Genomic DNA, 15,063 nt, shown 5'->3' on the forward strand with positions numbered 1-15,063 from the left:
CTATGGTCATAGAGACACTCGTAAGCTTGGTTGAACTATGGTCATAAAGACACTCGTAAGCTTGGTTGAACTATGGTCATAAAGACACTCGTAAGCTCGGTTCAACTATGGTCATAAAGACACTCGTAAGCTTGGTTGAACTATGGTCATAAAGACACTCGTAAGCTAGGTTCAACTATGGTCATAAAGACACTCGATAGCTTGGTTCAACTATGGTCATAGAGACACTCGTAAGCTTGGTTCACCTATTGTCATAAAGAACCTCGTGAGTCGTAAGCTTGGTTCAACTATGGTCATGGAAACACTCGTAAGCTTGGTTCAACTATTGTCATTGAGACGCTCATGCACAATTAAAATCGCTGCAAACGTTATATGTTAAGTAGACTAGGATTTAAAGACCTACTATAGAGTTAATAAGACGAGAACACTAATTCCACTGATCATAAATTCAAACTGATTCCTGGATGCAAAATAATATTTAGATTTTTTTGCGGTATGAAAATAACAAAATCAGCGAACGGATTGAATTTAATACTATATAAGTATTAATATGTAAAAGAGCAGCATACTAAAACAGGTTGTAGGTCTCATGGTTGAACCATGAGACCTACTACATGGTTGAACCATGGTAGGTCTAGCATAACTTTTAGAAATATTCCATTCCCTGTCTGCGTTTTAGGATACATATGTGGACGCCATCAGTATCCGCATTGGTGCGCTCAGCTGCGTGAAGTGCTCGTGATAAACACTTCAATGTGAGTCGAATTATCCACATTTATTATGCTTAATGCTGGATTTTACTTGAAAAATGTTTGTAATGACGTAACTTACATGCAAATGATCAACAGTAAAGAACTTCTTTATATTTCTGAATGGCATTTGGCGTTACTGTTGCACTCTCGTTTTTTTTACAAGTTGACAACTTGACATTAACTCATTGACATTGAGATTTGAGGATTGTTGACAAACAACCTCACTTGCTAGTGGGAAATAATCAACTCACTAGTTTTCTCAACCTCAAATTTAATTTAGTTTTACTCTCAATGCCACTTCTGATGAATTGTAACTACTAAACCCATCGGGCCATCATCCATTGAAATTTGAATCGAATTAGGTATCATTTAACTTGAACTTCAAATGAATTTTTAAATTATACTATATGGAGTTTTTTTTTTTTTGGTTTTTCCATTAAACTGAATCAATGAATATAATGTGGAATTATAGCTTAAGATTTCAAGCTTATATCTAGTCAGAATGTATGATTTTTATAGAAAATTTTACCTCTAAATCATAAATGTCAGTTAGCAAATAAAAGATTGGTTAATCTAATTTTTTATAAAATATTGTCCAAAAAATGATAATCTATGTAATTTGAAATCTTGTAGCTTGATATTCATTCTGGATTTATTTGGCCATATTATGCCCATATATCATTATTGATATAAAATTTTAGTTTAAAGCTTTCTCTATCAATTACAGCCAATTTTGAAGTTTTCTTAAAATTTAGGTGGGAACCATTGTTTCAGAGTTTATTTTAAAAAATTACTCTTGAAAATAGGCAGTTCCTTTATTTTTCATAATGCGAAAAGTCCAAGGGATAGGTAAAAATTGCCTAATTCATTGGCACTTTCATCCACTAGGGTAAATGCGGTATATTCCGACACATTAAGGACGCATCGAGAAATGATTATTTCGACACGCAAATGTATGACGTCACCATTTCAACCATCAATGAACGCATGGAACTAAAACAAAGCTTAATATAAAGGAAAAGCTGGAGAGGTGACGGAATTACCTACGATGTCGGAATATACCGCGTTTACCCTAATACAATTCTCTTGCCAACTGTTCCACTCTGGCATTCCTGCAGAATTAGAATTTTTTATACTTATTACTGAAATTTTACACCTTTAAAGTGATAAATTTGAAATACGTTTAGAATCTTGCCACTGATGGGACATTTTGTTATAATAAGATGAGAGGTATTTTATCTAATGGGAATTTTGTGGCTAAAAAAAAATTTTTGAAAATCTCTAGACATGGCATGAAAGTTTGATATATTCTTTATCTGCATGCCAGGGTGCAGAGGGTGCAAGCAGCATCACGCCATCACCAGGATATGGATTTTTAGCCCAAAGCTTTGCCAGCCATTTTCAAGATGCATTGCCAGTAATTTTTAATAAGAAAATGCTGCTAACAACTTAGATGGTATATTCCTTACTCTCCACACACAGCATCAATTACGCTCATCACAACTGATTTCCAGACATGCTTCACTGCATCCTGATCAATCCAACATACTGTAAACCTTACTGTGTGCACTTGTGGTCTTCCAGATTTACAATAATTTAAAAGTCATTTCTAAAATGCAATAATTTCAATCCAAATGTATCAGCAAGATCTTCTGAAGGTGTAAATTTGGCTGCTGATGCGTTGCCAAAGATCTTTTGATATTCACCCACTTTCTGCACTCTGGCCTGCATCCAAGAATGCATTGTTTCTTTATTGACACAATGAAAATTGCTACTCGATTAGACATTGATATATATAAATGCACTAAAATTATATTTAGGTTAATCAATAATATATTAAATTTTCACCCATTTTAAATTATTTTAATTATCTTTGAGAGAACAAACATTACCTTCATGTGGTTTGTGGTGTGAAATTATCTATCAAAATATTCTTTGTTCTATAGTTTAACTCATACCTGGCTTGTAATATTTCTACTTTCTGAGGCGCAAATAGAGCTTTTGCCGTCATTTGGAGTGGCAAGATTTCTGCTCGATGAATCTTCTTCTTCCATTTAATTGTTCATAAAATTATACAACTAAGCTGCAAGATTTGCAAATTTATCAAAAATATATCTCTGGAGCCACTAGATTTTAGTATTAAGTAGAACAATTTCCAAACTTTTATCATACTTAACCAAAAAATTTTGTCATTTCTAACTAACAACTGAAGTAAAGCAGAATAATTTGTGATTTTGTATTGATTTCTTTTATTTCCCAGGTTGCTGGGGCCTGCCAGGTGATGCTAGTGTCATTCCCGACTATGTGAACATTGTGGAACTTAGTGAACTAAGTATGGTAGGTATCTCTGGCATTTTATATGCACATCTAAATGATGCCTTTGAAGTCAAGAAAACTGACCAATGATGCCAACTACCATTGAAGCTCGCATACTTTTTCTAACTTTGAATGGCCAGTGAATTGCATCCTATAACATAACACCATTATTTCTTTTCTATAAAACATTTCTATTAAAACATGCGAGAACATAATTTAATAGCCACACATGCATCATGGTTTAATACTAAAACAAATCTTTTGTATAGCTCAGCAAGCTCACAGTTTCACATATCAACTCTAACTACAAATAATCCTGATGCTTATTGATTTTCTGGAGCTCATAGAAAATTTCTTAGATGCAAAAATTATATTTTTTTCTAATCATTTGGACATAGCAAAAAATTTCCATTAAATTGTCTTGGTATTAGAGTGCCTCGCAATGGATCATGAGTATGAGAGGCCTGAAGCTCTCTCAGTGCTGCTGGAGCCTTGCTTGCCTCTCTTCATCATCTACCAGGACCAAGACGAGGCTGAGGCTCTTGACTCATCACACTCCGCTGTTCAGGTGAAAATTCAGCTGTTCTTGCCACAAATTTATTGTAAGTATTCACACCTTGAACTCAATTGCCATCAAATATTTAATTATTCAATTTCAAATACATACGGTATGTTGAAAATCAAAATGGTATTAAGTGAACATAGGTGTTATATATATCAGATATATGTTATACATATCTGATACATATTATATATCAGATATATGTGCCTGTAATTGAGCCAAAAATACTACTTCTAATGTCACTTTATTGAAACCTATATGGGTTATTAGTAAGAACACACAAAATGTTTATTATCTCTGCTTTGGTTTAAAAATTATTTCCTATTCGAACATTAAACATTATTAACATTAAATATTACTCATTCATTAATAAGCATTATTTCTCAAAAACTGCTCAGCTGTGTAGGTACTTGGTCTTCCGGAATTTATTTATAAACATTTGTATATTTTTAAATTGAGATGATTAACAGTTGATCAACTGTTGAGATATGTAATTTTCTAACCAAATCCTGTATAGGTCAGTTGTCCCATTTCATTTTTAATAGAAGTTTGAATTATGGGTGGTGCTAATATAAAATGTTCTGATAGATGCTAATGAACTATACATGTTGTTTCAATGTTCAAGCTGTTCATTCAAATGTTAGAATTATTGGAATAATAAGGTTTATACATCCATTGTTATTACATTAATGGCTGCTTATTTGATACTTTTCCAATTTTTGTATTTTGATTGCAGGATTTCTTCTAATTTGTTTACTGTGATTGCAGGACTGCCTCGAAGTTCCTTCACAAACACGGCCACAAGTCACCAAGATCGGGAGCTTCACTTGCAGTTTTTGCGGCCTCGCTCAGCCCAGCCACAATGTTCTGAACGAGCATTACCTTGACCACATAGAAGAAGACTGCAAGTACTGCCCCTACTGCTGCTTCTCCTGCCTGGCCCCCCGCACACTCAAGAAACACTTGAGGGAACACGCTGCACACAACCAGATGTGCCATAGACATTGTCACTATGCAGACATACATGACCCTACTGGCGAGTATTATCTTAATGGAGAGGCTTCGGATGATGACGACAAGGATATTTCAGTTAACTTGTCATCAAATGATGTTTCTGAGGATCAATATTGCAGAAGAGATGGTAGAGGTAACAGAAATAAACAATCTAAAAATGTAAGACCTTCATTTGGACAGCTGTTGTCACCAATTGATGCATATAAGAAATTGTTTGACTCATCTTCTGGAACAAATTCACCAACGTCTTTACAATTGCCAGCATCACAAAAAGATCAAACAAATTTCCAACAAGTTTCCGAAATGCTGAAATCCACCTTGCTTGCTAATGGGACTACCATCAATGGTCTGAGCACTGCCGCCTACCTTCAGAAATTATTGTCTGTAAAAACTAAGTCACAAGTACCTTGTAATGGCCTCAAAACTGACTCAGAAGTGGGTTCATTTTCTGCACAAAATACAGACAGGCTCTTGAGTTCATCCAGCGTCAGTATCACATCCGTTAATTCACCATCCAATCACATGGACTATTCTAATTTTATTTCAAGTTCATCTGACTCCATCGCTGCAAAAATCACATCTTTCTTCCAACACGAAGAAGGTTCTGCCGATGGAGATTTTATTGAAGATATGGAAGATGGCAACACAACTTACTCGTGCACTCTGTGCTCCTACACTTGCTCACATCGCTCTGAGTTGACACGACATCTTACCAGTCACAGTGAAAGCTTTCAAGTGCATGGAAAATCATATCTTAGATGCCCACAATGTCCATTCTGTTCCAGCAGTAAATCCAACCTACACAGACACATTGCCACTCACTCACGGAAATTAGGCAGTCAAAGTTCCGAGGTCAACATCAACTGGGATGTTTTATCACAAACTTCCGGTGACCTGCACTATTCCCACAAGAATTTTTCCTGCAAAAAAGCTCAATTTGAATCACTACCACCAACTCTCCCCACAACGCTGAATGGCAAGACGTTATTGTTTTGTACAACTTGTGACTACACTTCGTATTATAAAAGCAATCTCAACCGCCATATGGCACGCCATGGAAATAATGAAACTTCTCTAGAGGCTGGGGAATCCCATGATTCTAATTCACCTACTGAATCTCCACCCAACTCTCCAAAATCTCCTATAGGTCTTCCTGACTCAACAACTCTACTTCCTTTCAAAGATTCCATTTCAATAAAACGAGTTACAAACCCTAAAAATGAAGACATTAATGCCATGAAAAGAGCTTCAAGTAATAAAGCTGGAGAAGTAAATGGGGCAAAACAGGTTTTGAATTGCAAAGCATGCGAGTACACAACACACAACTTGTCTAACTTCAGACGCCACGCTCTCATACACTCGCGTTCCAGCTCGTTATGGCACTGTTGCTTGTGTACGTATTCGTCTTTTGAGAAGTCTAATGTGAAGCGACACATACGAATGAAACACAGACAATCTGGCGAGGGCATGGCAGACTTGGACAGCTTGTGCTACATGAAGAAGGATAAAAAAAGTCAAGCTTTGAATGGAAGTTTACAGTTTCCTATGGACATAGCATATCATTCCACCATCGACAGCGAGGGTGTTATGGATAGTGACCATCATCTCATGGAATCAATTTCAAATGCTTTTCCTTCTCTGCCATACAAAAGTGAAGGAATTCTTACTTCTAAAGCCACCAATGATAAGAAACCCAAGTGTTCCAATGATAGCATGGAAATATTGTCTTCAAATGAAGAAGAAATGGATACTACAGATGGAAAAGATGTCGAGTTAAACATGAACGTTGAAGAAAAGATAAACTCTAGTATTGTTGTTCCTTCATGGACGTTGTTGAATAAGAAAACTAATCAAGAAACTCTTCACAAATCCATTAATAAGTCAATCTTCCATGGAAAAATTGCTGGAAATGCTGAAAAAAGTTCAATTCCCATGGAACTTTTCAGTTTTCAAGTTGAATCAGGTCATGAAAATGTTTCATCAACAGTTGAAAATCGTTCTTCAAGTCCTATAAATTATTCATCCAGCGCTGAAAATGATTCAAGTCCTAAAGATACTTCAGCAAGTCCACTGAACTCGCCAAGTCCTGTAAATTTGTCATCAAGTCCACAAGATAAGCCTTCAAGTCCTGTAAACTCTGTTGCTGAAGACTTGCCCTCAACCACGCCCATTAAATCCGGTGTGCTTGTCTAGGGGTTTTAAATGTAATTACTAAATGCTAAGGACACTAAGGACTAAATGCCAAGAACACTAAGGACTAAATGCTAAGGACACTAAGGACTAAATGCCAAGAACACTAAGGACTGAATGCTAAGGACACTAAGAACACTAAGGGATATCTGATAAGACACTAAGAACTGTCTGCTAAGGACACTAAGGACTGTCTGATGAAGGATATACTATGACCATCTGAGAGGATACTAAGAGCTACGTAACTGCTAAGGACACTGAGGATGATTAGGACTATCTACTAAGGACTAATTGTCGAAGTTTTTTTAATATGTACCACTTTGATTCTTAACCATTTGGTGACCCAGGCAGGAATAGCATTAAAGCTAACCTTAATACTATTGAACCCTAATTCTGGTAGGAATAGCATTAAGATATTGAAACATGAATGAGCAGACATGGGCATTAATGTGAGCAGGAATGTGCAGACATGGGCATTAATGTGAGCAGGGATGTGCAGACATGGGCATTAATGTATGTGCAGACATGGGCATTAATGTCAGCAGGGATGTGCAGACATGGGCATTAATGTGAGCAGGGATGTGCAGACATGGGCATTAATGTGAGCAGGAATGTGCAGACATGGCATTAATGTGAGCAGGAATGTGCAGACATGGGCATTAATGTCATAACTTAGCTCTTGTAGAAACATTATAAATTTTATTCCATTTTAACTACATTTTAAAATAATATTTCATGTAGGAACATTATTTTTAATGATATTGCACACATACAGTGTATGTTTTTTCAATGTTTCATGCTGACACAGCATTTTTACTGATATTTCAAAGAGGAATGCAATTAAAAAATAATATTGAAACAATTTTAATGCAGAAAATTTTATTGATCTTCCAATAATGTCATAATTTATATTATTATTAAAATGTCTATGTATTTGTGTAGAAATGGTCATGTTCAATAATTTTGTTTGGTCTATTGAGATTTCATGTTATTTTATTTGCTTAATTAACTTGGGATGATATTTTCTACAACAAATATTAAAACAGATTCAGTATTTCAGGTCCACTTGAATGGGGATGTATTTTGTTTAGGTTAAGGAGTTACATTTATTTAAATTTTGTTTAATAGGGTACGAGAATTTTTTATTAACATGAGACAGATAAGAATTTTATGGTAGATGACTTTTGCAAATTTAAATTTCTTTTTAAATTGAATTTTAGCCTTTAAAATTTGTTAAAGATTTTAACTTCGTGTCACAAGCAGGGTAATGCAGCCAAAATTGCAACTCAATTGCCAAGGGGATTTATATTAGGAGAAAGCTTACCCCCTATATCTTGGGGTATAGGGGTAAAATTAGCCAACATTTTACCCCATAACTCGGGTGTCTAGGGGTAAATTTAGCCAACATTTTACCCTATAACTCTGGGGTCTAGGGGTAAGTTTAGCCAACGTTTTACCCCATAACTCAGAGGTCTAGGGGCTAAAACTGGCCCATATTTACCCCATAACTTTGGGGTCTAGGGGTAAATTTAGCCAACATTTACCCCATAACTCTGCGGTCTAGGGTCTAAATTTAGCCAACATTTACCCCATAACTCCGGGGTCTAGGGGCTAAAACTGGCCCATATTTACCCCATAACTCTGGGGTCTAGGGGCTAAAACTGGCCGATATTTACCCCATAACGTCAGGGGTCTAGGGTAAATGCTGCTAAGAGGATTAGATTGCCATTGGTATAATTGGTGCCAAAAGATATTTCTAGTTTGAATTCAATTGTATTATTATCATATTTAAATATAAATTAATTTTATTACATCTCATGAGGCAAACAAAGTGAATATTGTGTATCATAAGCTGGAGTTACTTAGTAACTTGTATTATAATTAAGCTGCCATAGTGTCTAAGTAACGATAAGATCGCCAAACTCATAACGCCTTAGTTTAAGTTATTGAAAAGTTGTCAACTTGTGCCAAATTTTGTGGCACAAAAATCAACTTGTGCCAAGTTCCGTGGCACAAAAATCAACTTGTGCCAAGTTTGTGGCACAGAAATCAACTTGTGCCAAGCTCTGTGGCACAAAAATCAACTTGTGCCAAGCTCTGTGGCACAAAAAAGTACTCAAACCTCACAGGGACTTTACCAATATTGAAGGATAGGATAGGATGAAATTAAGCTTTTAATATTATAACATTAACAATGAACAATACTTGTTGGAGGTTCAGAGTGTTGCAGTCCCAGGCCACACTTAGGGTGTTGCAGTCCCAGGCCACGCTTAGGGTGTTGCAGTCCCAGGCCACGCTTAGGGTGTTGCAGTCCCAGGCCACGCTTAGGGTGTTGCAGTCCCAGGCCACGCTTAGGGTGNATTGTCCCCTATTTTCTCTCTATATTGTCCCCTATTTTCTCTCTATATTGTCCCCTATTTTCTCTCTATATTGTCCCCTATTTTCTCTCTATATTGTCCCCTATTTTCTCTCTATATTGTCCCCTATTTTCTCTCTATATTGTCCCCTATTTTCTCTCTATATTGTCCCCTATTTTCTCTCTATATTGTCCCCTATTTTCTCTCTATATTGTCCCCTATTTTCTCTCTATATTGTCCCCTATTTTCTCTCTATATTGTCCCCTATTTTCTCTCTATATTGTCCCCTATTTTCTCTCTATATTGTCCCCTATTTTCTCTCTATATTGTCCCCTATTTTCTCTCTATATTGTCCCCTATTTTCTCTCTATATTGTCCCCTATTTTCTCTCTATATTGTCCCCTATTTTCTCTCTATATTGTCCCCTATTTTCTCTCTATATTGTCCCCTATTTTCTCTCTATATTGTCCCCTATTTTCTCTCTATATTGTCCCCTATTTTCTCTCTATATTGTCCCCTATTTTCTCTCTATATTGTCCCCTATTTTCTCTCTATATTGTCCCCTATTTTCTCTCTATATTGTCCCCTATTTTCTCTCTATATTGTCCCCTATTTTCTCCCTATATTGTCCCCTATTTTCTCTCTATATTGTCCCCTATTTTCTCTCAGTATTGTCCGCTTTTTTCCCTCTATATTATTCCCTATATTTCCCTATAAGTTAAATTCCTAATTCTAAAAAAAATTCATCCTCTTATGAGATGAATTTCTTCGATGCCTCTATTTCAAATTATCGCAAACGTATTATAAGTATTATTATTATAGATATTTTTTGGTTATTTCTTTTTAAATATTGTAAATTTTAAGAAAATTAGACATTTTTTCACAATTTTGATTCGCTAAGTTCATTTTTAAAATAATTTAAATTGAATTATTGCGTACGTTTTATTTACTTTACGCTTCCTCAGTGCGATTCTCAACCTAATAATTGATGTACAAATTATGAGGATATTAATAAGGCCGCTAATTGAATAATGGAATTAAATTGATTTTAATTAAATGAATAAAATAAGAATATAAATTAATAGAAAAAATCTTGATTTTACAGCTAAACCGAGAGAAGACTAACTTTTTAGCCTAATTAATGACTCAAATTTATGTTATTTGATCAATTTTTTGTGTTATTATTTTGTTATCAAATATTCAAGTTTGTTTTGTAATTAAATACTCGTCTATGTGTACATGAAATGAGTGTCATTTCCAATGCTATTCCTACCTGAGCTGGCAAAAATCATGTACAAATTCGCGGCGTGATTTTCTGCCGCCGTTTATTGCCAATTTAACAGGGTAGACGTAACGGCGGTAATTTGATCATAACATGGCGATAATTTGATCGTAATGTGGGTGTTGCGTGGCGGTCATTTGATCGTTTCTTGGTTGTAGCCCGGCGGTCATTTGATCGTAACTTATTTGTAAGGTTGATTGTAGTCTAGACTTAACCTGGCGATCAATTGATCGAAAAGTGGTTGTAACCGTGACCTGGCGGTGACTTGATTGTAACCTGACAGCTGACGTCTCAATATACTGGAACTTTATCTATTTTTTAATTATCCTGTAATGACCTTAATCTATTATGAATAATTATAATAGTAGGAATGATTATTAAAATATTAAAATACCGAGTCTTTTGAATGGATAAAACAAACACGGAAGAATATTTGCGTAAAAAAGTTATATTTTAAAGTATAAATGCTCGAGTGGGAAGTGTTATTCAGGGCTAAATTCTTTGCACCTGCGAGGTATTCAGGGCAGAATTGTTGGCATCTGCGAGGTATTCAGGGCAGAATTGTTGGCATCTGCGATGTATTCAGGGCAGAATTGTTGGCATCTGCGATGTATTCAGGGCAGAATTGTTGACATCTGCGAGGTATTCATGGCAGAATTGTTGGCATCTGCGAGGTATTCAGGGCAGAATTGTTAGCATCTGCGCGGTATTCAGGGCAGAATTGTTGGCATCTGCGCGGTATTCAGGGCAGAATTATTGGCATCTGCGAGGTATTCAGGGCAGAATTATTGGCATCTGCGCGGTATTCAGGGCAGAATTGTTGGCATCTGCGCCGTATTCAGGGCAGAATTGTTGGCATCTGCGAGGTATTCAGGGCAGAATTGTTGGCATCTGCGAGGTATTCAGGGCAGAATTGTTGGCATCTGCGAGGTATTCAGGGCAGAATTGTTGGCCCCTACGAAGTATTCAGTGCAGCATTATCCTGACGAGGCTTCTCAGGATGGTATTCTCCATCCAGGATAAGGAGAAGGGACAAACCGCCGTAGCGCGGCAGAGATAACGAGCGTTCTGCGCAAGGGACAAATTTTGTTGTGTAAAATAATATTAAAATAATTTTAATATAACAAGTTTGAAATTCCATGTATTTAATCAAAATTAAATGCTTAAAAAAATTTAAATAAGAAATACAAAAAATTGACTTCCACCTGCCATGGACACTTGATTTCGTAAATCAATGCCGATTGAATATATTTACTTAATTAATCTTAGCTAATTGAATAGTAAAATCTTTTATATAGGAGCCCGAGAGCAATCGTTAAAAGTGGTATGTTAATTTATTAAAAAGTATTGTAAGCTTTAAGAAAAAAGAAATAATGTTAAATAAAACGACGAACCGATGTTATATAATCTCTTCTAATACAAAATCTTCAGTAAAATCTCATCACTTGCCTCGATGTCATGCGACACATCCTCCATGATGACATCTCGTATAGTCTGTCTTGGTAAGTTTGGTCTTCCTCCCAGTCGTTTTCTGTGAGGAGTAATCGTGAAAGGAAAGTTTTTCTTGAAGGGAGACTCTTGCAGTTCTTTGAAGATGAGTTTGGGGTCGTAAGGGGGAAGTTTTGTATGCATGTGTGCTCTGTTTTTGTGTGGGATTAGAGGTCTGTCTGAATTGGATACTGAATAGAAATGATTATTTTTCTTATAATTAACATTATTATTATTGTACGAGTGACGATACGGCTTTGTATTTTCGTACATATGTTTTTGGTTTCGATATTCGTCATGAGGATTCGTTTGTCGAATTGTGTTCAAATTGTTATCATGAAGGCTTTTGTCATAATTTTGTTTTTGCCCATATGTGAAGTGTTGGTTGGTTTTTGATGTTCTTTCTCTGGTTGGGATTTCGACTTTGTTGAGAAATTCTTTGCTTTTGGGTGATCGTACTTCCATTATATTCATGTTTTCATTCGACCAAACGTGGCTCCCTGGGAAACTTTCTGCAGCTTGACTCGCCCGATGAACTTTAGTTTCCGCGGGAAAAGAAACTAAACTTTTTTCCCTTCCGTTCGAGGAGAGCTTCCTCCTATTCAACGGCTTAGAAACTTCTTTAACTTCACTCGGGCGACGCATAAAGTTGTGGGAATTCGTAAAATGAATTCCCAGTGATTGTGTCATGTTTTTTCTGATAGCTTCGTTGCTCTCGACCATGTCATTCTCGTCCATTTTGTCCACTGAAGTTTCCGTTTGTGAATTTTGCATTTCCAAATCTGATGGAGATCGATTATAAGAGTTGACAGAATTTCCCCCGTTGTTCGACTGAAATTTCCTGACGTCATTTTTCGGGTAAAAATTATGTTTCGGTGCTGTCAAACCCGTAGGAATTTCACGGTAGTTCCATTGTTCGTTGGTGAACCCCTCTTTGTTTTTGCTTGCACTTGAATTGTTGTCATTGGCAGTCGTTTTCAATACTTTGTCTTCAGTTACATCGGATTTTTTATGAGTAATTTGTGTTTTGTCGTTGAAGTTTTTGTTTTTGGCATTTATATTCTCGTAAATATCGTTTTTTGAAATTGTTTTTCCGTGCTTGTTATCGATTAGTTCGTTGTGCGTCGCTTTTTCGAGTTTTTGGTCAGTGTTCACTTTGGGTTTGGGTGGTGGGGTGAGAGTGGTATTGGGTTTGGGGGGATGGTGTTTGGGTGGTAGGGATATGAACTGTTCAAATTTGGGTGGTGGGGTGAGGGTAGTATTGGGTTCAGGGGGTTGGGTGAAGGATGGTTCTTGTTCGGGTGGTGGGGTGAGGGTGGTGTCTGGGGGTTGGGTGACCTGCTGTTCGGAGTTGAGGGGTGGGGTGAGGGTGGTTTTGGGTTTGGGTGGTTGGGTGAGGGCTGGTTTAAATTTGGGTGGCGGGGTGAATGTGGTGTCTGGTGGTGGGGTGAGGGTGGTGTCTGGTGGTGGGGTGAGGGACTGTTCAGATTTACGCGGTGGGGTGAGGATGGTATTGGGTTTGGGTGGTAGGGATAGAAAATGTTTAAATTTGGGTGATGTGATTCGGGTGGTTGTGGGTTTGACTGGTTGGGATTCGGGTGGTGGTGGGGTGAGGGTGGATGATAAATACATTGCATCTGCCTTATGAGTAGCAAGACTCCTATTAAACATGTGTCCATTATTACGAGGAGATCGAAACTGAATTGCGTTAGATAATGGTGAGAGTGGTGTCTGGTGGTGGGGTGAGGGACTGTTCGGATTTACGCGGTGGGGTGAGGGTGGTATTGGGTTTGGGTGGTAGGGATAGAAATTGTTTCAATTTGGGTGGTGTGATTCGGATGGTTGTGGGTTTCGCTGGTTGGGGTCCCGGTGGTGGGGTGAGGGTGAATGATAAATACATTGCATGTGCCTTATGAGTAGCAAGACTCCTATTAAACATGTGTCCATTATTACGAGAAGATCGAAACTGAATTGCGTTAGATAACCTGTTCAAAATTTGATTCTCCGTGATAAGGTTACTGTTTCGACTAATAGGTTCGAAATACAAAGGTTCTGATACTTTATATCCAAATTCGTGTCTCGGGGTTTGTGATTCTTGCTTATGAATTCTCTCAAAATTTCGAGTTTCAGAAACAGATTTCGGAATTTTCCCTTCGGTATGTGATGGACTGGAGACTGGAAAGTCCTTCTCCACCACATATGGGACTTGATGTGGAATTGTAAAATTGTGAATGAGTTCCTTATGAGTCACGGAAACTGATTTTGGAATTGGAAGTCTGGTAATAGCGACATAATCGTGCAGTAACTGGGAGGTAACATTACTGCCATTAGAACGGAAACTGATGAAAGCCATAATGAAGATAAGGAGACTTGCGCGCATCGTGGATACATGAACGCTGGAGAAAACAATCGTCATTGTGTCTAATAATATAATTATTAATAATATTTTTATGTATAATATCGTCTTTGAATCGGTTATAAAACATACATACTGACACTGTGTGTATTTATTATAGTTCATATATACGTGAATACGGTGTATGGGTATATGAGTGTGGCTTCAGGAACTATATATATAATTGCGTGTCGTGTCTCGAGTCTCTAAACTGTTTTTCGATGCGTAAATAATGGTATAAAGTACCGTGCTGCGGTGCTATAATACGTAACTCAAATGTGATAATTACAGCAATAAAGCACGTGCTCTGAAAAAAAATCTGTAACGGAAACGAAACGTTGATAAAATACAAGAATTGATTACGAAAATTCGATGAAACAATTCCGAACATTTAGCATTCCTCTATTAGCATGCATTAAAATTGCATCGAATTAGTATGCAATAGATTTTCAGATTAGGTAGTTATCATTGTTTAAATAATTCTATACGTTTTATTAATAATTGATAATTGGAGACCGTCATGTAGATACTTAAACACAATAATGCTGGAATTAATACATAACAAAAACTGAAATTAAATTACCATAATAATATGAAATGATTAAATTAAAATAAACCGGACTAAAGAAAAAAAATATTATTTTATATATCACTAAATAAATTATTGGTAAAAATAGAAAAAATATTTTATAAGATATTATAAGGAT

General features: G+C 36.6%; 1 protein-coding gene across 1 annotated transcript; it reads right to left on the bottom strand.

Annotated features, from left to right (window-relative positions):
• Positions 1-11,428: 11,428 nt before the first annotated feature.
• Positions 11,429-13,593, bottom strand: LOC108680682 (proteoglycan 4-like). Its single transcript, XM_018169564.1, has 2 exons — positions 12,849-13,593; positions 11,429-11,541 (listed from the first exon to the last, which is right to left on the bottom strand). Exons 1-2 carry the CDS (start codon positions 13,591-13,593, stop codon positions 11,429-11,431), a joined length of 858 nt encoding a protein of 285 aa, XP_018025053.1.
• Positions 13,594-15,063: the final 1,470 nt, after the last annotated feature.

This window comes from Hyalella azteca, unplaced genomic scaffold (assembly GCF_000764305.2).
Source record: "Hyalella azteca isolate HAZT.00-mixed unplaced genomic scaffold, Hazt_2.0.2 contig16202, whole genome shotgun sequence".
NCBI lineage: Eukaryota > Metazoa > Arthropoda > Malacostraca > Amphipoda > Hyalellidae > Hyalella > Hyalella azteca.

Coding starts and splice junctions, on each gene's coding strand:
- LOC108680682 (XM_018169564.1), bottom strand. CDS start 13,593: ATGTATTTATCATCCACCCTCACCCCACCACCACCCGAATCCCAACCA. Junction 11,542..12,848: donor CTACCGTGAAATTCCTACGG/GTTTGACAGCAC, acceptor TCCCTTGCGCAG/AACGCTCGTTATCTCTGCCG.